Source organism: Myotis daubentonii, chromosome 1 (genome assembly GCF_963259705.1).
Source record: "Myotis daubentonii chromosome 1, mMyoDau2.1, whole genome shotgun sequence".
Taxonomy (NCBI): domain Eukaryota; kingdom Metazoa; phylum Chordata; class Mammalia; order Chiroptera; family Vespertilionidae; genus Myotis; species Myotis daubentonii.
In genome coordinates, this window is record NC_081840.1 from 141483303 (window position 1) to 141508799 (window position 25497).

Genomic DNA, 25497 nt, shown 5'->3' on the forward strand with positions numbered 1-25497 from the left:
TAATTTGCATATCACCCTGATTAGGCAATGGGAAGGGTAGCGGTCGTACACCAATTACCATGTTTCTCTTTTATTAGATAGGATATTTTGATGACAGCCATTCTGAGAGGAGTAAGGAGGTACTTCCTTATGAATTTCATTTGCATTTCCCAGATTAGTGATGTTGAGCTATTTTTTTCCTTAATTTTTAAAAGAAATGTTTTTATTGACATTAGAGGGAGAGGAAAGAAAAGGGAGAGAGAGAGACTGAAACATCAATGAGAGAGAGCCATAACATCCATGAGCTGCCTCCTGCACACCCCCTCCTGGGGATCAAATCTGCCACCCTGGCATCTGCCCTGCCCTGGAATATCACCAGCGACCTCTTGGTGCATGGGGTAATGGACTCCATCTACTGAACCACACTGGCTGGGCCTATGTCTTTGTTTTAATGAGGAAGAAACTGAGAGGCTTGCAGGTGACTTCCCTAGCTTTTTATAGGTTTGGGTTAATCGCATGCTCACGCCTAAACCAATTAGAGGTAAACTAGTGACTCTGATGAGCTTATTATAATCATTTCTCCTTTTGGAAGTGATACACAAAGAAGATACCTACTTCTTTGTGTATCAGGACAGTGAATGTACAAATAGAATTGTGGTTCTCCAGCAAGAATGAAGACTAAGGTCAAAAGCCAGATATACTTACTGCAGGGATTCATTGGAGTTTTGAGCAGAAGAGGAACAAGATTAGATTTGATAAGGGCCCTCTGATTGTGGTGTGAAGCAGGGATCACCAACTTTTCTCTGCAAAGGGCCTGATTTTAGTCCATGTGGCCTGTCATATCTACTCAAGTCTGCCATTGTAGTGTGAGAGCAGTCCTAGAGAATCTGTAAGTTAATAGGCACGGATGTATTCCAGTGAAAGTATTTGCAAAACCAGCTGGCAACTTGTATTGGTCTGTGGGCCCTAGTTTGCTTACCCCTACTATAGAGAATAGATGGACAGAAATCTCATAAAGGGCCTGGAAGACAAAGGAACATTTTGCCTCCTTGGATGAGCATCAGTCCAATTTGAAAGATTTATGCTTCCATGGTCAAATGAGATAGGAAGCTAAATTTATTCCATTTGAAATGTTGTTTTTTCTAGGCTTATCTCTTTCTCATTTCTTTTGCTTAAACAAATCTTATTCATTTAAGAAGGAACAATATTTGTTGGTATTCCCCCACACTCTGAGAGAGGCATCTTTTAGGGGCTCATGTTTGACTAGTGCCATTGACAGTAGCCAAATAAAGCAGAGAAAGTAGAGAGGTCTAGTTCATATGATTGTGGTGATGATTACATGTAAAGAGCATTTCCTTTATAGAAACTTTGATACTATAGAACATGTTGTTAATCATTAGAATTCTGTATTTTCTATTGTGACTAAATAGGAATGTTGCTTATTTCACATTATTTTCTAACATCAATGTTTGATTCATCCCTTTCCTGTCTTTATTCCAATAGTTACAGATCTACCGAAAACTCAAGAAGCATGGACCAAAACCAAATCAATGACAGGTACGTTTTGAAATCAATTCAAATAATGTTTTCACATAATGCAATTTTGTTAGAGGTTCCTAAATCCATCCCTAGATTTCTGACATCCCTAGGAAGAGTGAAATCTAAAGTGATTGATAGGTTTCCAGGTAGTGCACTGGCATTTAGATCGGACATACAGAATAGGATGACCTCGCTATGGCACACACTGGCGCCAGGCCAACCAAGGTGGGTGCAATGCAATTGGCCAGAGGGCCCGCTGTCACCCCACAATTGCTCCTGGGAAGGAGGCCCAGGCAACCAGTCAGAGAGGCGATCAATCAGAGGACTCCGCAATCATCCCAAAGAGGGAGGCCCAAGCTACTGTCTGTGCGGTGATCAATCAGTGGGCTCTGGGGATCCTGGGAACTTGGGGTGTGTGTGGGTGGCGGATGTGGGTGGGGGGCATGGCCTCAAGGCAGCCTGGGCCATGAGACAGCCGGGGCTGCGAAGGCCTACTCTTGCACGAATTTCATGCATCGGGTCTCTAGTATATGATAACTACTGTTCTTCTGCAGTTATTCCAGTTACTCGGTTGTGTCACAACTGTTGTACAAAGGAATTAAACCTTGTTTAGTTGGAGAAAATTGTCAGTGTGATGTCTTCATTTCCTTTATAGAAACTTTGATACTATAGAACATGTTGTTAATCATTAGAATTCTATAATTTCTATTGTGACTAAATAGGAATGTTGCTTATTTCACATTATTTTCTAACATCAGTGTTTGATTTATCCCTTTCATGTCTTTATTCCAATAGGTACAGATCTACCGAAAACTCAAGAACCATGGACCAAAACCAAATCAATGACAGGTACTTTTTGAAATCAATTCAAATAATGTTTTCACATAATGCAATTTTGTTAGAGGCTCCTAAATCCATCCCTGCGTTTGTTTATTCACTAGAAAATTTATAGGACTCACCATATAGTTGTGCTCATACCTGAGATTTATTATAGTGAAAGACTAAAGTAAAATCAGTAAAGAGAAGATGTGTGTGTGTGACAAAGGGTGGAGGACACCAAACACAAGCTTCCAAGAGTCCTCTCCCTGTGAGGTTACGTGGAGTGCTTGGTTAGTCAGTGTATAATTATGACAACACATGTGAAATATGTTATCTTCCAATCTTGTTAGTCTCAATGAGAGGTTTTTATGGCAGGCTAGTCCCATAGACATCTTCCCCATAGCATGTACCCAAATTCTAGATTCCCAGAAAGAAAGCAGGTGTTCAGCATGAACCCCATTGGTTGTCCAAAGTGTTTAGGCTCAGGGAGCCCCTCTTCTCAGTTAGGGAAAGGGGGAAACCCTCCCCAGATTCAGGTTTTCAGACACCAACTGAAGGGCAGCCATTCAAGCAGGACTTTCTAAGGATTGCAGTCTTAGGCCTGCTGCATGAAATATTTTTGCACAACAAAACTGACTGACCGTTTAGCCTTGATCTAAGAATTTATTTTAAGAGCAAGTAATATTTAAAATAACATGGTACTGGTTTCAGTCACATCATCCATAATTGCTGGTAATGCTGGTTACCTTTGTGACTCTTGTTATGTATTTCACAGGTATTTGTACAGAAAATACTGGGGCAATATTCTGATACTGGGGTTTTATCTTAATTTTAAGGTTACTGTATCTTGAAAATTGCAGTAATATGTTGATATACCATATGTCAATAGCAGATGCAGGGAATATATTATTTTAAACAAAAATTTATAAACCATATTTTTTAGAGCAGTTTTAGGTGCACAGTATAATTGGGTGGAAAGTATAAGGAGTGCCCATATAACACAAATGCAAATTTATCCAACCTTACTCATTTTTATTAATGAATTAATTTTTTATTGATTTCAGAGAGAAAGGGATAAAGAGACATAGATAGAAACATCAATTATGAGATAGAATTATTGATAGGCTGCCTCCGGCAGACCCCAAACTGAGTATTGAGCCTACAATACAGGCATGTGACTCTACTGGGAATCAAACCTTAACCTCCTGGTTCCTAGGTCACTGCTCAACTACTGACCCTCCCAGGTCTGGTGCCTTGCTCATTTTTGACCTCCAGTAACAGTGAAGTATATTTATTACAATGGATGGACGTGCACTGACTCATCATTATCAACCAACGTCCTTAGTTTAAACAGTAAGGTTCACTCTGTGTGTTGTACATGCTATGGATTGTGACAAATGCATGAAAGCACATACCCACCATTAGAATATAGAATCATATCATACAGTATCGCTTCACTGCCCTAAAACTCTTCTGTGCTCTGCTTATTCATGCCTCATTTCTCCCTAAGCCCTGGGAACCTCTGACCTCTTTCACGTCTCCCTAGATTTACCTTTTCCTGAACATTGTGTAGTTGGAATCACACAGTGGGTATCTGTTTGAATCTTTAAAAAATGAATTCCAAGGTAATTGGATGTAGTTATCTAAGATGTTCGAGCGCCTTAGTTGTTTGTTGTTGTTTTTCATTAGCATAGGATTTGATGACACATACCATACAAGCTGAAAGAGAATGATTTCTATAGGCATGTTCCACCTAATGGGAATGTTAAGAAAGATGACCTCACACACTATTGCAGAGCACCAACTATTGGAGCACCCTGCTCTATGAGGGGTGTTCAGAGAGACTCTTCCAACTGAAGGAGACAGCTCAAGTAGTTCCACTTTATACAACTGGAATCACGAAGTCTTTCCTACTTATCATCCAATTGGAAATGAAGCCAGAAAGAATTTGTTTCCTTTAGTTTACTATGCTGCAAAGTTTAGTGCCTAGTGTCAAAGTTTCCTTATGGTATGGGTGTTTCATCCTAGACTTGCTAGTCTGCACCTAAGAGCTGGAGGATTTGTATTGTGTTGTGGCAAAGTAAGTATACTTTCCTCTAAGTGCTCTTAATGGAAGAAGCCAGAAAGCTCATGCTACTTAAGTTGGACACGGTTAGTCTATAATTCTGTTTCCACTAAGAATAAAACTTTTTGTCATGGGGTTTGGTTAGCATTGTTTTTTTGAACATAGCAGTTCACAGGTAAGTATCAAATTTTGATAGATCCCATTTTTCATTTTTTTTTTTTTAGCTTTCTATGTTTAAAAAGAGAAAGTAAATGTTCTTAATGTAGCAATGGCCTACCAATAATATTCACTCTAGTACAGTTTTCTGGCGTGCTCCCAAAGTTACACTTTCTAACAATGCATTAACTCAGTACTTTGAAAGCCCTGTATTCCTATTGATTTAAAATGTATTTTACTTTCTTTTGAAATAGTGATGGATGCCCCTGAAAAAGACTCTTTAAGCAGGTAGGATTTTATAAAATTATATGCTTGCTAAGGAAATGTAGACTAAAGAAACTAATATTTCTAGAGTGCCCTTCTGTGGGCTATACCCTATACCAGTGGTCGGCAAACTGCGGCTCATGATCTACATGCGGCTCTTTGGCCCCTTGAGTGTGGCTCTTTCAGAAAATAACACCTGCGGGCGTGCACCTACAGTGCGAATGAAACTTCATGGCCCCTGCACAAAAGTCGGTATTTTGTGGAAGAGCCACACTCAAGGGGCCAAACAGCCGCATGTGGCTCGCGAGCCGCAGTTGGCCGACCACTGGTCTAGGTCATCATCCAGAAAACCAACAAAGGCTCAGCTAGTTAGAAGAAGCACTGGGTCAAATTCTTTATCTCAGAACTTTTAAGATTTTTACCCATATCATTTCACGTAGGACCACTATGCATGGGGCTACAAATTTCAGCTGTGATTTTTCTAACTAGTTATTTGGGGTCTTGAAGTGTTGACTGTAGCAGAAAAATCTGTAGTTTCTGGGGATTATCTCCCATATCTCCCTATCTCCCCCCGCACCACCCCTTGAATATTTCAGGCATATAAAGGATTCCCTAAGTCCAGGAAGACAATCTTCTCTCACAAGTCAGATGGAGATGTAAAAAAGGACATTCTAACTTTTATGTTTTTCCCATATATTCTATTGCTGATGAGTTGCTATTGAAACCCATCATATAATCATGATTGATCTTTGCTCCCAGGCTGGACTTGCTGATCCAGACTCTTCAGTCTTCATGTTGACTCACACTTGGACTTGAGGGTCACACCTTTTTTTGTTTTACATACATGTACTCTGTATGCTTAGCCTCTTTGCCAATTACCAGCACCCTATTCTGGCTGCTGAGCCTCCTAGCTCTAGCCACCCACAGCCCCCTGCCACATGGGAAAGCTTATATGGAGCTCACTTCTTAGCCCAGACTTTTGGGGCTGAATTATCCTTTGAGCGTCATGGGTTTTTGTTTTCTTTTGTTTTGTTTTGTTTTTCTGCTATCAGGTGTTACTTACAACAATTCTAAGCTGCCACAGAGATTCAAATAATGGCACAGGAAAAGATCAGAAGTTCTTTCTCCTTTGTTACCATTTCTATACCCCAAGGTCACTTTACATCCTGTGGAGCATCTTTGTTTAGGTAGTGGAAGGCCCCATATCACCTTCTCAGAGTAGTAAGCACCAGATTTCCTGAGGGTCCAGGTTGGCCCCTCAAGTGATCTTTTTGCCATAATAATGAAACTTCCCTGAGTGATCTGAATTTACCTCAGGGTTCCAAATTTTTAAAATTATGCCTCACATAGAAGCCTGTCAACAGAAAGCTCTGAATGAAAAGTCGTTATTGGTAATTACAATTGCTAAGGGCCCATCCCCAACTCCTCAGCATGGGTATGTGACCAGTAGGATTGTATCTTCCAAGACAGTTGGGGTGGACAGGGAGATTAAGCATCATTCTCATAAAGATGTTCTGGTTCACAGTTTGAGTAGTAGAGAAGGCATAGTGTGTTAGTCCAGGCCAGGTCTTGACTTCTATTAGTTTTCTGTGGTTTGTATGATTTGCTACAAAAAGAAGGTACCATGGTGTTATCTGACTTCATGAGGTAATATATATGTACATAAATTCAGTTGCCGGTTACCTAACAGCTGAGATGCCCTAAAATACAGACCACAACCTGAGTAGAGGTAATAACCAGAATTAATAACATTTTCTGAAATCTGTAGTATTTGAATTTTAGAAACTATGAAAAGTTCACGTTGGGATTCATAGTATTTGGAATTCAAGGATAGTTTCAACAAATAAAGTTCATAACTAGATTTTTTCTTTGCATTACTATTTATCTGAGCATATCTTTTGCTGTATTATCTCATTTCATCCTCCTTACAACCTTCTGAAATAAAGTAATAAGATTCATATTTTGTAGAGGAGGACCTTGAGCCAAAGAAAAGTGACTGTTTGAGAAGAAATAGCTGTGGGTTATAGAAATAGGAGTTGTGAGTTTAACACATTTGTGATTATGTCTAGCTAACTCTAATTAATTTACGGAACTAGTCTGTCCTGATATCATGACTATTATACCTTATTTTGTTAGAAATTACATACTTCATAAAACAGTTGTAGAACTTACAAATTTAAAATGTGTGGTACAATGAAAATTTTAGTTTTAGTTCTGATATTATCCAAAATATTCTAATAACTTACTATATTTCAAAAATACTTTTTGTTAATATTAAGGAAAGTAATATTACTTATCACAATTTTTTTGTTTTTTTTGTACACAGCCAGCAAAAAATAACCTCTAAAAATAAAGAAAAAAAGGGACCCGAAAAACCTGAAAGTCATACTCCTGGTAAGACTTCTGATAGTGAATTCGTCTTGGTGTTGCTACCATAGATGAAGTAAGAATAGGAAGTTTTGATAATGAAAGAGAGGGAAAAAATACCAACAATGTGGAAGTTGCATGTATAGTTCTTCTTAAACTCCTTTTTTATTTTTTTTTAAAGTATTTTATTGATTTTTTAGAGAGAGGAAGGGAGAGGAACAGAGATTCAGAAACATCATGAGAGAGAAACATGGATCAGCTGCCTCCTGCACAACCCCCACTGGGGATGTGCCCACAACCACAGTACATGCTCTTGACCGGAATCGAACTTGGGAGCCTTGAGTCCACAGGCCAACGTTCTATCCACTGAGCCAAACTGGTTATGGCTTAAACTCCTTCCATATAGAATAGTAGTCTAGTATTATTAACAAAGTTAATTGTAGGTAATTTGAAGTCTGGGACAATATCGTTTGAAAAGAAGTTAATTTATTTTGTTCTGATCCTCAAAGTCCCACACTATATCTTTATGTTAAGAAGAAAAAAGATGTTAAGTTAGGATGGTAAAAGACTCCACTATGTGTCACATTATACCAGACTTGATTTTTTAAAAAAATGAATCTTTTGTTTAGTTTTAACTGTGAATGGATTATATTTAGTAAATGAATATTTGTTATTGCGTAGTGATTTGTCTCATCCAAAAATGTAACTATAACTAGGAACTCAACTATACTTTCCCGGTGTCACAAACAGATGGCAAACAATAAGAGCTACCACACTTAGCCAGTGTATAAGAATCCTGACAACATTGTTTTATAAAGACATCTGCCCATAGTTCAGAACTGAGAAAGGCAATGCTTGTTGAGAAGCACAGGGTATTCTTCATATTATAGCAACAAGGTCTCACTATTGTCAATTTTATTTCTCAGAAGTCAAAACAGAATGATATGTTGACTTCATTAATTTGGTAATTATCAGGAAACTGGAATTTCTTTAGAACAAGAAATTCTCCTTTGCCAATAATCAGAAGAAAATGATAATAAATATTCAAATACCCATCCTGGGACTCAACAAATTATAATAAATGTACAAAAATGTTTCCCAATAACAAAAATTCCAGATGTGTCACCTAGTTCTTTGTCCAATCTGAACTGTCTGAGGACACCTTGCACTTGGTAGACCTTCATCAGAGGGTTTGTGTAGGTTGGCTTTGCAAGTTAGACGAAATAAATGAAATAGCATTTGATCTTGAAGGTGCTCATAATGTGGGAGAGGTGTCCCTGGTTTATTACTCTGTTTTTCTAAACAGAATTTTCAAACAAAATATCAAAATTCAGTTACTCATTTTTCAGCTGAATGGTCTGCCATTTAACTTTCAGGTGTCTTTCAGGTACTAAGTGTTATTCTGATGTTGCAGAATTGAAACGTTTTAAAAACAGTCATCGCTCTTCAAGAGCATGTTAAGTTCATTTTAATTTCCATGGTTTGCTATACTTTATTTAGTGCTTACTGGGTGCCAGGTCGCATTAGGATTTTATAATTATCCTTGTTTCACAATGATATGTCTAGTAACCATCTATCACCGAGCAAAGTTATTGTGATATTGACACATTTCTTGTGCTGCACAGAACACTACATCCCTCTGGCTTATGTAATTTATAAATGGAATTTTTCATTTCATATTTCTTTTATTTCACCCATCAGCTCTGCTTACTGTGCTCTAGCAACCACCAGTTTGTTCTCTGTAGCCATGGGGTCTGTATCTGTTTTGTTGTTTTAGATTCCACCTGTACGTGCGACCATATGGTATTGGTTTTCTTTGTCTTATTTCACTTAGCATGAGATCCTTCGGGTCCATCCATGTTTCCATAATTGCAAGAATTCAGTGTTGTTCATGTCTGAGGAGTTTTTCATTATGCATATGCATAATGAGTGTGAGTGTGTGTTTATAAATTCCACATCTTTTTATTGACTTATCTATTGAAGGACACCTATGTTGCTTCCATATCTTAGCTATTGTAAATGAATGCTGTAGTGAACATTGGGGTGCAAATAACTTTGTAAATTCATGTTCATGCTTCTGTTGGATAAATACCCATCAGTAGAATGGCAGTTGTATTTTTATTGTTTTGAGGAATGTCCATGCTGCTTTCCACAGTGAAGTACCAATTTACAATCACAGGCACATTGCACCAGGCTTTCTCTTTTCTCCATATCCTCACCAACACTTATTTACGCACTAGAGGCATGGTGCACAAATTTTGTGCATTCGGGCGGTAGGAAGGTCCCTCAGACCGGCCTGTGCCTTCTCGCAGTCTGGGAAGCTTCGGGAAAAAAGGACCTGCTGGCTTATGTCTGCTCCCGTGTGGCAAAGGGCAGGCCCAATCCTAGGTGCAGCCCCTGGTCAGGCTCAGAGCAGGGCCTATTGGGGAGTTGGGGCGCTGCCTGGCTGCCGGCCGCCATCTTGGCTGGCAGTTAATTTGCATATCACCCTGATTAGGCAATGGGAAGGGTAGCGGTCGTACACCAATTACCATGTTTCTCTTTTATTAGATAGGATATTTTGATGACAGCCATTCTGAGAGGAGTAAGGAGGTACTTCCTTATGAATTTCATTTGCATTTCCCAGATTAGTGATGTTGAGCTATTTTTTTCCTTAATTTTTAAAAGAAATGTTTTTATTGACATTAGAGGGAGAGGAAAGAAAAGGGAGAGAGAGAGACTGAAACATCAATGAGAGAGAGCCATAACATCCATGAGCTGCCTCCTGCACACCCCCTCCTGGGGATCAAATCTGCCACCCCGGCATCTGCCAAGCCCTGGAATATCGCCAGCGACCTCTTGGTGCATGGGGTAATGGACTCCATCTACTGAACCACACTGGCTGGGTCTATATCTTTGTTTTAATTAGGAAGAAACTGAGAGGCTTGCAGGTGACTTCCCTAGCTTTTTATAGGTTTGGGTTAATCGCATGCTCATGCCTAAACCAATTAGAGGTAAACTAGTGACTCTGATGAGCTTATTATAATCATTTCTCCTTTTGGAAGTGATACACAAAGAAGATACCTACTTCTTTGTGTATCAGGATAGTGAATGTACAAATAGAATTGTGGTTCTCCAGCAAGAATGAAGACTAAGGTCAAAAGCCAGATATACTTACTGCAGGGATTCATTGGAGTTTTGAGCAGAAGAGGAACAAGATTAGATTTGATAAGGGCCCTCTGATTGTGGTGTGAAGCAGGGATCACCAACTTTTCTCTGCAAAGGGCCTGATTTTAGTCCATGTGGCCTGTCATATCTACTCAAGTTTGCCATTGTAGTGTGAGAGCAGTCCTAGAGAATCTGTAAGTTAATAGGCACGGATGTATTCCAGTGAAAGTATTTGCAAATCCAGCTGGCAACTTGTATTGGTCTGTGGGCCCTAGTTTGCTTACCCCTACTATAGAGAATAGATGGACAGAAATCTCATAAAGGGCCTGGTAGACAAAGGAACATTTTGCCTCCGTGGATAGCATCAGTCCAATTTGAAAGATTTATGCTTCCATGGTCAAATGAGATAGGAAGCTAAATTTATTCCATTTGAAATGTTGTTTTTTCTAGGCTTATCTCTTTCTCATTTCTTTTGCTTAAACAAATCTTATTCATTTAAGAAGGAACAATATTTGTTGGTATTCCCCCACACTCTGAGAGAGGCATCTTTTAGGGGCTCATGTTTGACTAGTGCCATTGACAGTAGCCAAATAAAGCAGAGAAAGTAGAGAGGTCTAGTTCATATGATTGTGGTGATGATTGCATGTAAAGAGCATTTCCTTTATAGAAACTTTGATACTACAGAACATGTTGTTAATCATTAGAATTCTGTATTTTCTATTGTGACTTATATAGGAATGTTGCTTATTTCACATTATTTTCTAACATCAATGTTTGATTTATCCCTTTCATATCTTTATTCCAATAGTTACAGATCTACCGAAAACTCAAGAAGCATCGACCAAAACCAAGTCAATGACAGGTACGTTTTGAAATGAATTCAGATAATGTTTTCACATAATGCAATTTTGTTAGAGGTTCCTAAATCCATCCCTAGATTTCTGTCATCCCTAGGAAGAGTGAAATCTAAAGTTATTGCTAGGTTTCCAGGTAGTGCACTGGAATTTAGATCGGACAAACAGAGTAGGATGTCCACGCTATGGCACACACTGGCACCAGGCCAACCAAGGTGGGTGCAATGCAATTGGTCAGAGGGCCCGCTGTCACCTCACAATTGCTCCTCGGAAGGAGGCCCAGGCAACCAATCAGAGAGGTGATCAATTAGAGGACTCCGCAATCATCGCAAAGAGGGAGGCCCAAACTACTGTCTGTGGGGTGATCAATCAGGGGGCTCTGGGGATCCTGGGAACTTGGGGTGTGTGTTTGTGGCGGATGTGGGGGGGGGGCATGGCCCCAAGGCAGCCTGGGCCATGAGACAGCCGGGGCTGCGAAGGCCTACTCTTGCACGAATTTCATGCATCGATTCTCTAGTATATAACTACTGTTCTTCTGCATTTATTCCAGTTACTGGTTGTGTCACAACTGCTGTAGAAAGGAATTAAACCTTGTTTAGTTGGAGAAAATTGTCAGTGTGATGTCTTCATTTCCTTTATAGAAACTTTGATGCTATAGAACATGCTGTCAATCATTAGAATTCTGTATTTTCCATTGTGACTAAATAGGAATGTTGCTTATTTCACATTATTTTCTAACATCAATGTTTGATTTATCCCTTTCATGTCTTTATTCCAATAGGTACAGATATACCGAAAACTCAAGAAGCATGGACCAAAACCAAATCAATGACAGGTACATTTTGAAATCAATTCAAATAATGGTTTCACACAATGCAATTTTGTTAGAGGTTCCTAAATCCATCCCTACATTGTTTATTCACTAGAAAATTTATAGGACTCAGTATATAGTTGTGCTCATACCTGAGATTTATTACAGTGAAAGACTATAGTAAAATCTGCAAAGAGAAGATGTGTGTGTGTGACAAAGGGTGGAGGACACCAGGCACAAGCTTCCAAGAGACCTCTCCTGTGAGGTTCCGTGGGGTGTTTGGTTAGTCAGTGTATAATTATGACAACACACATGAAATATGTTATCTTCCAATCTTGTTAGTCTCAATAGGAGGTTTTTATGGCATGCTAGTCCCATAGACATCTTCCCCACAGCATGTACCCAAATTCTAGATTCCCAGAAAGAAAGCAGGTGTTCAGCACGAACCCCATTGTTTGTCCAAAGTATTTAGGCTCAGGGAGCCCCTCTTCTCAGTTAGGGAAAGGGGGAAACCCTCCCCAGATGCAGGTTTTTAGACTCCAAGTGAAGGGCAGCCATTTAAGCAGGACTTTCTAAGGATAGCAGTCTTAGGCCTGCTGCGTGAAATATTTTTGCACAGCAAAACTGACTGACCATTTAGCCTTGATCTAAGAATTTATTTTAAGAGCAAGTAATATTTAACATAACATGGTACTGGTTTCAGTCACATCATCCATAATTATTTGCAATGCTGGTTACATTTGTGACTCCTGTTATGTATTTCACAGGTATTTGTACAGAAAATACTAGGGCAATATTCTGATACTGGGGTTTTTATCTTAATTTTAAGGTTACTGTATCTTGAAAATTGCATTAATATGTTGATATACCATATGTTAATAGCAGATGCAGGGAATACATTATTTTAAACAAAAATTTATAAACCATATTTTTTAGAGCAGTTTTAGGTGCACAGTGTAATTGGGTGGAAAGTATAAGGAGTGCCCATAAACCACCAATGCAAATATACACAGCTTCACTCATTTTTATTAATGAATTAATTTTTTATTGATTTCAGAGAGAAAGGGATAAAGAGACATAGATAGAAACATCAATTATGAGATAGAGTTATTGATAGGCTGCCTCCTGCACACCCCACACTGGGTATTGTGCCTAAAACCCAGGCATGTGACTCTACTGGGAATCAAACCTTAACCTCCTGGTTCATAGATCATTGCTCAACTACTGACCCTCCCAGGCCCGGTGCCTTGCTTATTTTTGACCTCCAGTAACAGTGAAGTATACTTATTACAATGGATGGACGTGCACTGACTCATCATTATCAACCAACGTCCTTAGTTTAAACAGTAAGGTTCACTCTGTGTGTTGTACATGCTATGGATTGTGACAAATGCATGAAAGCACATACCCACCATTAGAATATAGAATCATATCATACAGTATCGCTTCACTGCCCAAAAAATCTTCTGTGCTCTGCTTATTCATGCCTCATTTCTCCCTAAGCCCTGGGAACCTCTGACCTCTTTTACGTCTCCCTAGATTTGCCTTTTCCTGAACATTGTTTAGTTGGAATCACACAGTGGGTATCTGTTTGAATATTTAAAAAATGAATTCCAAGGTAATTGAATGTAGTAATCTAAGATGTTCGAGGGCCTTAGTTGTTTGTTGTTGTTTTTCATTAGCATAGGATCTGATGACATATACCATACAAGCTGAAAGAGAATGATTTCTATAGGCATGTTCCACCTAATGGGAAGGTTAAGAAAGATGACCTCACACACTATTGCAGAGCACCAACTGTTGGACCACCCTGCTCTATGAGGGGTGTTTCGAGAGATTCTTCCAATTGATGGAGACAGCTCAAGTAGTTCCACTTTATACAACTGGAATCACAAAGTCTTTCCTACTTATCATCCAATTGGAAATGGAGCCAGAAAGAATTATTTTCCTCTATTATACTATGCTGCAAAGTGTAGTGCCCAGTGACAAAGTTTGCTTATGATACGGGTGTTTCATCCTAGACTAGCTAGTCTGCACCTAAGAGCTGGAGGATTTGTATTATGTTATGGCAAAGAAAGTATACTTTCCTCTAACTGCTCTTAGTGGAAGAAGCCAGAAAGCTCATGCTACTTAAGTTTAACACGGTTAGTCTATAATTCTGTTTCCACTAACAATAAAACTTTTTGTCAGTCTGATGGGGTTTGGTTAGCATTGTTTTACCTTGTACATAGCAGTTCACAGGTAAGTATCAAATTTTGTTAGATCCCATTATTCTTTCCGTTTTTTTTTTTCATAGCTTAATAAGTTTAAAAAGAGAAAGTAAATGTTCTTAATGCGTTAATGGCCTACCAATAATATTCACTGTAGTACAGTTTTCAGGCGTGGTCCCAAAGATACACTTTCTAACAATGCATTAACTCAGTACTTTGAAAGCCCTGTCTGTATTCTTATTGATTTAAAATGTATTTTACTTTCTTTTGAAATAGTGATGGATGTCCCTGAAAAAGACTCTTTAAAGAGGTAGGATTTTATGGATTTCAAAAAATTATATGCTTGCTAAGAAAATGCAGAGAAAAGAAACTAATATTTCTAGAGTGCCCTTCTGTGGGCTATACCCTATACCAGTGGTCGGCAAACTGCGGCTCATGAGCTACATGCGGCTGTTTGGCCCCTTGAGTGTGGCTCTTTCAGAAAATACCACCTGCGGGCGTGCACCTACAGTGCGAATGAAACTTCGTGGCCCATGCACAGAAGTTGGTATTTTGTGGAAGAGCCACACTCAAGGAGCCAAACAGCCGCATGTGGCTCGCGAGCCGCAGTTGGCGGACCACTGGTCTAGGTCATCAGCCAGAAAACCAACAAAGGCTCAGCTAGTTAGAAGAAGCACTGGGTCAAATTCTTTATCTCAGAACTTTTAAGATTTTCACCTATTTCATTTCACGTAGGACCACTATGCATGGGGCTACAAATTTCAGCTGTGATTTTTCTAACTAGTTATTTGCGGTCATGAAGTGTTGACTGTAGCAGAAAAATCTGTAGTATCTGGGGACTATCTCCTATATCCACCCATCTCCCACCCCCCATTCCCCTCTTGAATTTTTCAGGCATATAAAGGATTCCCTAAGTCCAGGAAGACAATCTTCTCTCACAAGTCAGAGGGAGATGTAAAAAAGGACATTCTAACTTTCATGTTGTTTCCATTGATTCTATTTGCTGTTGAGTTGCTATTGAAACCCATCATATAATCATGATTGATCTATGCTCTCAGGCTGGACTTGCTGATTCAGATTCTTGAGTCTTTATGTTGACTCACACTTGGAGTTGAGGGTCACACCGTTTTTGAGTTTACATACATGTACTTTGTATGCTTAGCCACTATGCCTATTACCAGCACCCTATTCTACCTGCTGGGCTTCCTAGCTCTAGCCACAAACAGCCCCCCTCCCACATGGGAAGGTTTATATGGAACTCACTTCTTAGCCCAGACCTTTGTGGCTGAGTTATCCTTTGAGCATCATGGGGTTTTTTGTTTTGTTTTGTTTTGTTTTTCTGCCAGCAGGTGTTAGTACAGGAATACTAACTGCCACAGAGATTCAAATAATGGCACAGGAAAAGTTCAGAAGTTCTTTCTCCTTTGTTTCCATTTCTATACCCCAAGGTCACTTTACATCCTGTGGAGCATCTTTGTTTAGGTAGTGGAAGGCCCCATATCACCTTCTCAGAGTAATAAGCACCAGATTTCCTGAGGGTCCATAATTGAGGATGGCCCCTCAATTGATCTCTTTGCCATAATAAAGAAACTTCCCTGAGTGATTTGAATTTACCTCAGGGCTCAAAATATTTAAAATTATGCCTCACATGGAACCAGTCAACAGAAAGCTCTGAATCAAAAGTAGGTTATTGGTCATTACAATTGCTAATGGCCCATCCCCGACTCCTCAGCATGGGTATGTGACCAGTAGGATTGTATCTTCCAAGACAGTTGGGGTGGTCAGGGAGATTAAGCATTGTTCTCATAATGATCTGCTGGTTCACAGTTTGAGTAGTGGAGAAGGCATAGTCTTAGTCCAGGCCAGGTCTTGACTTCTATTAGTTTTCTGTGGTTTGTATGTTTTGCTACCAAAAGAAGGTAGCATGGTGTTATCTGACTTCATGAGGTAATATATTTGTACATAAATTCAGTTGCCAGTTACCTAACAGCTGAGATGCCCTAAAATACAGACCACAAGTTGAGTAGAGGTAATAACCAGAATTAATAACATTTTCTGAAATCTGTAACATTTGAATGTTAGAAACTATGAAAAATTCACATTGGGAAATATTTGGGAGTCAAAAATAGTTTCAACAAATAAAGTTTATAACTAGATTTTTTCTTTGCTTTACTGTTCTTCTGAGCATATCTTTTCTGTATTATCTCATTTCATCATCCTTACAACCTTTTGAAATAAAGTAATGAGATTCTTATTGTGTAGAGGAGGACCTTGAGCCAAAGAAAAGTGAATGAGAAAAAATATCTCTGGGTTATAGAAGTAGGAGGTGTGAGAGGAAGACATTTGTGATTATGTCTAGCTAATTCTAATTAATTCACTGAACTATACTGCCCTCATATCATGACTATTATACCTTATTTTTTTTTTAGAAAATACATACTTCATAAAAAAGTTGTAGAACTTACAATTTTAAAGTGTGTAGTACAATGAAAATTTTAGTTTTATTTCTTATATTATCTGAAATATTCTAATAACTTCCTACATTTGGAAAATATTTTATATCAATATTAAGAAAGTAATATTACTTACCACGATTTTTTTCTGTTTTTGGTACACAGCCAGCAAAAAATAACCTCTAAAAATGAAGAAAAAAAGGGACCCCAAAAACCTGAAAGTCATACTCCTGGTAAGACTTCTGATAGTGAATTCGTCTTGGTGTTGCTACCATAGATGAAGTAGGAATAAGGAAGTTTTGATAATGAAAGAGAGGGAAAAAATACCAACAATGTGGAAGCTGCATGTATAGTTTTTCCTAAACTTCTTTTTTTTAAAAAATGTATCTTATTGATTTTTTAGAGAGAGGAAGGGAGAGGAACAGAGAGTCAGAAACATCCATGAGAGAGAAACATGGATCAGCTGCCTCCTGCACACCCCCCCTGGGGATGTGCCCACAACCACAGTACATGCTCTTGACCGGAATCTAACTTGGGACCCTTGAGTCCACAGGCCAACGTTCTATCCACTGAGCCAAACTGGTTATGGCTTATACTCCTTCCGTATAGAATACTAGACTAATAGTAGTCTAGTATTATTAACAAAGTTAATTGTAGGTAATTTGAAGTCTGGGGCAATATCGTTTGAAAAGAAGTTCATTTATTTAGTTCTGACCCTTAAAGTCCCTCACTATATCTTTATGTTAAGAAGAAAAAAGATGTTAAGTTAGGATGGTGAATATTTCATCTATGTGTCACATTATACCAGACTTGATTTGTTCTAAAAATGAATCTTTGTTTAGTTTTAACTGTGAATGGATTATATTTAGTAAATGAATATTTGTTATTGCGTAATGATTTGTCTCATCCAAAAATGTAACTATAACTAGGAACTCAACTACGCTTTCCTGGTATCACAAACAGATGGCAAACAATAAGAGCTACCACACTTAGCCAGTGTATAAGAATCCTGACAACATTGTTTTATAAAGACATCTGCCCATAGTTCAGAACTGAGAAAGGCAATGCTGGTTGAGAAGCACAGGGTATTCTTCATATTATACCAACAAGGTCTCACTATTGTCAATTTTATTTCTCAGAAGTCAAAACAGAATGATATGTTGACTTCATTAATTTGGTAATTATCAGGAAACTGGAATTTCTTTAGAACAAGAAATTCTCCTTTGCCAATAATCAGAAGAAAATGATAATAAATATTCAAATACCCATCCTGGGACTCAACAAATTATAATAAATGTACAAAAATGTTTCCCAATAACAAAAATGCCAGGTGTGGCACCTAGTTCTTTGTACAATCTGAACTGTCTGAGGACACCTTGCACTTGGTAGACCTTCATCAGAGGGTTTGTGTAGGTTGGCTTTGCAAGTTATACGAAATAAATGAAATAGCATTTGATCTTGAAGGTGCTCCTAATGTGGGAGAGGTGTCCCTGGTTTATTACTCTGTTTTTCTAAACAGAATTTTCAAAGAAAATGTCAAAATTCAGTTACTCATTTTTCACCTGAATGGTCTGCCATTTAACTGTCAGGTGTCTATCAGGTACTAAGTGTTATTGTGATGTTGCAGAATTGAAACCTTTTAAAAACAGTCATTGCTCTTTAAGAGCATGTAAAGTTAATTTTAATTTCCATGGTTTGCTATACTTTATTTAGTGCTTACTAGGTGCCAGGTCACATTAGGATTTTATAATCATCCTTGTTTCACAATGATATGTCTAGTAACCATCTATCACCGAGCAAAGTTATTGTGATATTGACACATTTCCAGTGCTGCACAGAACACTACATCCCTCTGGCTTATGTAATTTAAAAATGGAATTTTGCATTTCATGTTTCTTTATTTCACCCATCACCTCTGCTTACTGTGCTCTAGCAACCACCCGTTTGTTCTCTGTAGCCATGGGGTCTGTTTCTGTTTTGTTGTTTTAGATTGCACCTGTAAGTGAGACCCTATGGTGTTTGTTTTCTTTGTCTTATTTCACTTAGCATAAGATCCTCGTGGTCCATCCATGTTTCCATAAAATGCAAGAATTCAGTGTTTTTTATTTCTGATGAGTCTTTCATTATGCATATGCATAATGAGTGTGAGTGTGTGTTAATTCCATATCTTTTTATTGACTTTTCTATTGAAGGACACCTATGTTGCTTCCATATCTTGGCTATTGTAAATAAATGCTGTAGTGAACACAAGGGTGCAAATAACTCTGTAAATTCGTGTTCATGTTTCTGTTGGATAAATACCCAGCAGTAGAATGGCAGTTCTACTTTTATTTTTTTGAGCAATGTCCATGCTGCTTTCCACAGTGCCTGTTCCAATTTACAATCACAGGAAAAGTGCATGAGGCTTTCTCTTTTCACCATATCCTCGCCAACACTTATTCATTTATATTTTGATGACAGCCTTTCTGAGAGGAGTGAGGAGGTACTTCCTTATGAATTTCATTTGCATTTCCCAGAATCATGATATTGAGCTATGTGTTTCCTTAAATATTTTTAAAAATATGTTTTAATTGACATTAGAGGGAGAGGAAAGAAAATGGAGAGAGACTGAAACATCAATGAGAGAGAGCCATAGCATACATGGGCTGCCTCCTGCACACCCCCTCCTGGGGATCAACCCTGCCACCCTGGCATCTGCCCTGCCCTGGAATATCACCAGGGACCTCTTGGTGCATGGAGTAATGGGCTCCATCTACTGAACCACACTGGCTGGGCCTATGTCTTTGTTTTAATGAGGAAGAAACTGAGAGGCTTGCAGGTGACTTCCCTAGCTTTTTAGAGGCTTGGGTTAATCGCATGCTCATACCTAAACCAATTAGAGGTAAACTAGTGACTCTAAGGAGCTTATTATAATCATTTCTCCTTTTGGAAGTGATACACAAAGAAGATACCTACTTCTTTGTGCATCAGGACAGTGAATGTACATATAGAGTTGTGGCTCTCCAGCAAGAATGAAGACTAATGTCAAAAGCCTGAAATATTTACTGAAGAGATTCATTGGAATTTTGAGCAGAAGAGGAATAAGATTAGATGTGATAAGGGCCCTCTGATTGTGCTGTGAAGCAGGGATCACCAACCTTTCTCTGCAAAGGGCCTGATTTTGGTCCATATGGTCTGTCATATCTACTCAAGTCTGCCATTGTAGTGTGAGAGCAGTCCTAGAGAATCTGTAAGTTAATAGGCACGGATGTATTCGAGTGAGACTGTTTGCAAAACCAGATGGCAGGTTGTTTGGCCTGTGGGCCCTAGTTTGCTGACCCCTCCTGTAGAGAATAGATGGACAGAAATCTCATAAAGGGTCTGGAAGACAAAGGAACATTTTGCCTCCTTGGATTAACATCAGTCCAATTTGAAAGCTTTATGCTTCCACGGTCACATGAGATAGGAAGCTAAATTTATTCCCTTTGAAATGTTGTTTTCTAAGCCTATGTCTTTCTCATTTCTTTTGCTGAAACAAATCTTATTCATTTAAGAAGGAACAATAATATTTGTTGGTATACCCCCACACTCTGAGAGAGCCATCTTTTAAGAGCTCATGTTTGACTAGTGCAGTTGAAAGTAGCCAAATAAAGCAGAGAAAGTAGAGAGGTCTAGTTCATAAGATTGTGGTGATGATTGCATGAAAAGAGCTGGTGGGGAGAGTGAAATCTAAGGTGATTGATAGGTTTCCAAGTAGAGCACTGGCATTTAGATTGGACATAAAGAATAGAACGACCATACCTTGGCTTGCACCGGTGCCAGGACAACCAAGGTAGGTGCAATGCAATTGGTCAGAGGGCCCGCTCTCACCCCCCAAGTGCCCCTCCGAAGGAGGCCCAGGCAACCAGTCAGAGGGGCGATCAATCGGGGGGTTGGGGGCTCTGCAATTGTCCCAGAGAGAGAGGCCCAGGCTACTGTCTGTGGGGTGATCAATCAGGGGGCTCTGGGGCACCAGGGAACTGGGCGTGTGTGGGTGGCAGATGTGGGTGGGGGGCATGGCCCCAAGGCCTTCCGGGCCAGGAGTCAGACAGGGTTGGATAGGCCTGGCAAACGGGGCTAGGAAGGCCTACCCTTGCACCAATTTCATGCAGCGGGTCTCTAGTATATAACTACTGTTCTTCTGCAGTTATTCTAGTTATTTGGTTGCGTCACAACTGTTGTAGAAAGGAATTAAACCTTGTTTAGTTGGAGAAAATTGTCAGTGTGATGTCTTCATTTCCTTTATAGAATCTTTGATGCTATAGAACATGCTGTCAATCATTAGAATTCTGTAATTTCTATTGTGACTAAATAGGAATGTTGCTTATTTGACATTATTCTCTAACGTCAATGTTTGATATATCCCTTTCATGTCTTTATTCCAATAGGTACAGATCTACCGAAAACTCAGGAAGCATGGACCAAAACCAAACCAATGACAGGTACTTTTTGAAATGAATTCAAATAATGTTTTCACATAATGCAATTTTGTTAGAGGTTCCTAAGTCCATCCCTAGATTTGTTTATTCAGTAGAAAATTTATAGGACTCAGTATATAGTTGTGCTCATACCTGAGATTTATTACGGTGAAAGACCACATTAAAATCAGCAAAGAGAAGATGTGTGTGTGTGACAAAGGGTGAAGGACACCAGGCACAAGCTTCCAAGAGTCCTCTCCCTGTGAGGTTCCGCGGGGTGCTTGGTTAGTCAGTGTATAATTATGACAACACACGTGAAATATGTTATCTTCCAATCTTGTTATTCTCAATGAGAGGTTTTTATGGCATGCTAGTCCCATAGACATCTTCCCCACAGCATGTACCCAAATTCTAGATTCCCAGAAAGAAAGCAGGTGTACAGCATGAATCCCATTGGTTGTGCAAAGTGTTTAGGCTCAGGGAGCCCCTCTTCTCAGTTAGGGAAAGGGGGAAACCCTCCCCAGATGCAGGTTTTTAGACTCCAAGTGAAGGGCAGCCATTTAAGCAGGACTTTCTAAGGATAGCAGTCTTAGGCCTGCTGCATGAAATATTTTTGCACAGCAAAACTGACTGACCGTTTAGCCTTGATCTAAGAATTTATTTTAAGAGCAAGTAATATTTCACATAACATGGTACTGGTTTCAGTCACATCATCCATATTTGCTTGTAATGCTGGTTACATTTGTGACTCCTGTTATGTATTTCACAGGTATTTTTACATAAATTACCAGGGCAATATTCTGATACTGGGGTTTTTATCTTAATTTTAAGGTTACTGTATCTTGAAAATTGCATTAATATGTTGATATACCATATGTTAATAGCAGATGCAGGGAATACATTATTTTAAACAAAAATTTATAAACCATATTTTTTAGAGCAGTTTTAGGTGCACAGTGTAATTGGGTGGAAAGTATAAGGAGTGCCCATAAACCACCAATGCAAATATACACAGCTTCACTCATTTTTATTAATGAATTAATTTTTTATTGATTTCAGAGAGAAAGGGATAAAGAGACATAGATAGAAACATCAATTATGAGATAGAGTTATTGATAGGCTGTCTCCTGCACACCCCACACTGGGTACTGAGCCTACAACCCAGGCATGTGAATCTACTGGGAATCGAACCTTAACCTCCTGATTCATGGATCATTGCTGAACTATTGACCCTCCCAGGCCTGGTGCCTTGCTCATTTTTGACCTCCAGTAACAGTGAAGTATACTTATTACAATGGATGGACGTGCACTGACTCATCATTATCAACCAACGTCCTTAGTTTAAACAGTAATGTTCACTCTGTGTGTTGTACATGCTATGGATTGTGACAAATGCATGAAAGCACATACCCACCATTAGAATATAGAATCATATCATACAGTATCGCTTCACTGCCCTAAAACTCTTCTGTGCTCTGCTCATTCATGCCTTATTTCTCCCTTAGACCTGGAAACTTCTGATCTCTTTTACGTCTCCCTAGATTTGCCTTTTAATGAACATTGTATAGTTGGAATCACACAGTGGGCATCTGTTTGAATATTTAAAAAATGAATTCCAAGGTAATTGGATGTAGCTATCTAAGATGTTTGAGGGGCTTAGTTGTTTGTTGTTGTTTTTCATTAGCATAGGATCTGATGACATATACCATACAAGCTGAAAGAGAATGATTTCTATAGGCATGTTCCACCTAATGGGAAGGTTAGGAAACAAGACCTCACACACTATTGCAGAGCACCAACTGTTGGACCACCCTGCTCTATGAGGGGTGTTTCGAGAGATTCTTCCAATTGATGGAGACAGCTCAAGTAGTTCCACTTTATACAACTGGAATCACAAAGTCTTTCCTACTTATCATCCAATTGGAAATGGAGCCAGAAAGTATTATTTTCCTCTATTATACTATGCTGCAAAGTGTAGTGCCTAGTGTCAAAGTTTCCTTATGGTATGGGTGTTTCATCCTAGACTAGCTAGTCTGCACCTAAGAGCTGGAGGATTTGTATTGTGTTATGGGAAAGAAAGTATACTTTCCTCTAACTGCTCTGAGTGGAAGAAGCCAGAAAGCTCATGCTACTTAAGTTTAACACGGTTAGTCTATAATTCTGTTTCCACTAACAATAAAACTTTTTGTCAGTCTGATGGGGTTTGGTTAGCATTGTTTTACCTTGTACTTAGCAGTTCACAGGTAAGTATCAAATTTTGATAGATCCCATTATTCTTTCCGTTTTTTTTCTTAGCTTTATATGTTTAAAAAGAGAATGTAAATATTCTTAATGCGTTAATGGCCTACCAATAATATTCACTCTAGTACAGTTTTCAGGTGTGGTCCCAAAGTTACACTTTCTAACAATGCATTAACTCAGTACTTTGAAAGCCCTGTCTTATTGATTTAAAATGTATTTTACTTTCTTTTGAAATAGTGATGGATGTCTCTCAAAAAGACTCTTTAAAGAGGTAGGATTTTATGGATTTCTAAAAATTATATGCTCTCTAAGAAAATGCAGAGAAAAGAAACTAATATTTCTAGAGTGCCCTTCTGTGGGCTATACCTTATAGCCGTGGTCAGCAAACTGCGGCTCATGAGCTACATGCGGCTCTTTGGCCCCTTGAGTGTGGCTCTTTCAGAAAATACCACCTGCGGGCGTGCACCTACAGTGCGAATGAAACTTCGTGGCCCCTGCACAGAAGTCGGTATTTTGTGGAAGAGCCACACTCAAGGGGCCAAACAGCCGCATGTGGCTCGCGAGCCGCAGTTGGCGGACCACTGGTCTAGGTCATCATCCAGAAAATCAACAAAGGCTCAGCTAGTTAGAAGAAGCACTGGGTCAAATTCTTTATCTCAGAACTTTTAAGATTTTCACCTATTTCATTTCACGTAGGACCACTATGCATGGGGCTACAAATTTCAGCTGTGATTTTTCTAACTAGTTATTTGTGGTCGTGAAGTGTTGACTGTAGCAGAAAAATCTGTAGTTTCTGGGGACTGTCTCCTATATCCACCCATCTCCCACCCCCCATACCCCTCTTGAATTTTTCAGGCATATAAAGGATTCCCTAAGTCCAGGAAGACAATCTTCTCTCACAAGTCAGATGGAGATGTAAAAAAGGACATTCTAACTTTTATGTTGTTTCCATTGATTCTATTGCTGTTGAGTTGCTATTGAAACCCATCATATAATCATGATTGATCTTTGCTCCCAGGCTGGACTTGCTAATCCAGACTCTTGAGTCTTCATGTTGACTCACACTTGGAGATGAGGGTCACACCGTTTTTTTTTTTTTTTACATACATGTACTCTGTATGCTTAGCCACTATGCCAATTACCAGCACCCTATTCTGGCTGCTGAGCCTCTTAGCTCTAGCCACCCACAGCCCCGCTCCCACATGGGAAAGCTTATATGGAGCTCACTTCTTAGCCAGACCTTTGGTGCTGAGTTAACCTTGAGCATCATGGGGTTTTTTGTTTGTTTGTTTGTTTTGTTTTTCTGCCAGCAGGTGTTACTTATAGGAATACTAAGCTGCCACAGAGATTCAAATAATGGCACAGGAAAAGATCAGAAGTTCTTTCTCCTTGTTACCATATCTATACCCCAAGGTCACTTTACATCCTGTGGAGCATCTTTGTTTAGGTAGTGGAAGGCCCCATATCACCTTCTCAGGGTAGTAAGCACCAGATTTCCTGAGGGTCCATAATTGAGGTTGGCCCCTCAAGTGATCTCTTTGCCATAATAATGAAACTTCCCTGAGTGATTTGAATTTACCTCAGTGTTCAAAATATTTAAAATTATGCCTCACATGGAACCAGTCAACAGAAAGCTCTGAATCAAAAGTAGGTTATTGGTCATTACAATTGCTAATGGCCCATCCCTGACTCCTCAGCATGGGTATGTGACCAGTAGGATTGTATCTTCCAAGACAGTTGGGGTGGTCAGGGAGATTAAGCATCGTTCTCATAAAGATGTACTGGTTCACAGTTTGAGTAGTGGAGAAGGCATAGTCTTAGTCCAGGCCAGGTCTTGACTTCTATTAGTTTTCTGTGTTTTGTATGATTTGCTACAAAAAGAAGGTAGCATGGTGTTATCTGACCTCATGAGGTAATATATTTGTACATAAATTCAGTTGCCAGTTACCTAACAGATGAGATGCCCTAAAATACAGACCTAAACCTGAGTATAGGTAATAACCAGAATTAATAACATTTTCTGAAATCTGTAACATTTGAATGTTAGAATCTATGAAAAATTCACATTGGGAAATATTTGGGATTCAAAAACAGTTTCAACAAATAAAGTTTATAACTAGATTTTTTCTTTGCTTTACTGTTCTTCTGAGCATATC

At 39.1% G+C, this 25497-nt stretch overlaps 1 protein-coding gene across 1 annotated transcript in view; it reads left to right on the forward strand.

Moving 5' to 3' along the window:
* The first annotated feature begins 495 nt into the window (after positions 1–495).
* The window catches only part of LOC132235830 (ankyrin repeat domain-containing protein 36C-like), a 165488-nt gene continuing 140486 nt past the window's right edge, over positions 496–25497 (forward strand). Inside the window, exons 1-6 of the mRNA XM_059698882.1 lie at positions 496–520; positions 1483–1536; positions 2314–2367; positions 11145–11198; positions 11972–12025; positions 21071–21124. Of these exons, the coding sequence (XP_059554865.1) occupies positions 496–520; positions 1483–1536; positions 2314–2367; positions 11145–11198; positions 11972–12025; positions 21071–21124 (295 nt within the window). The remainder of the gene's footprint in view (positions 521–1482; positions 1537–2313; positions 2368–11144; positions 11199–11971; positions 12026–21070; positions 21125–25497) is intronic.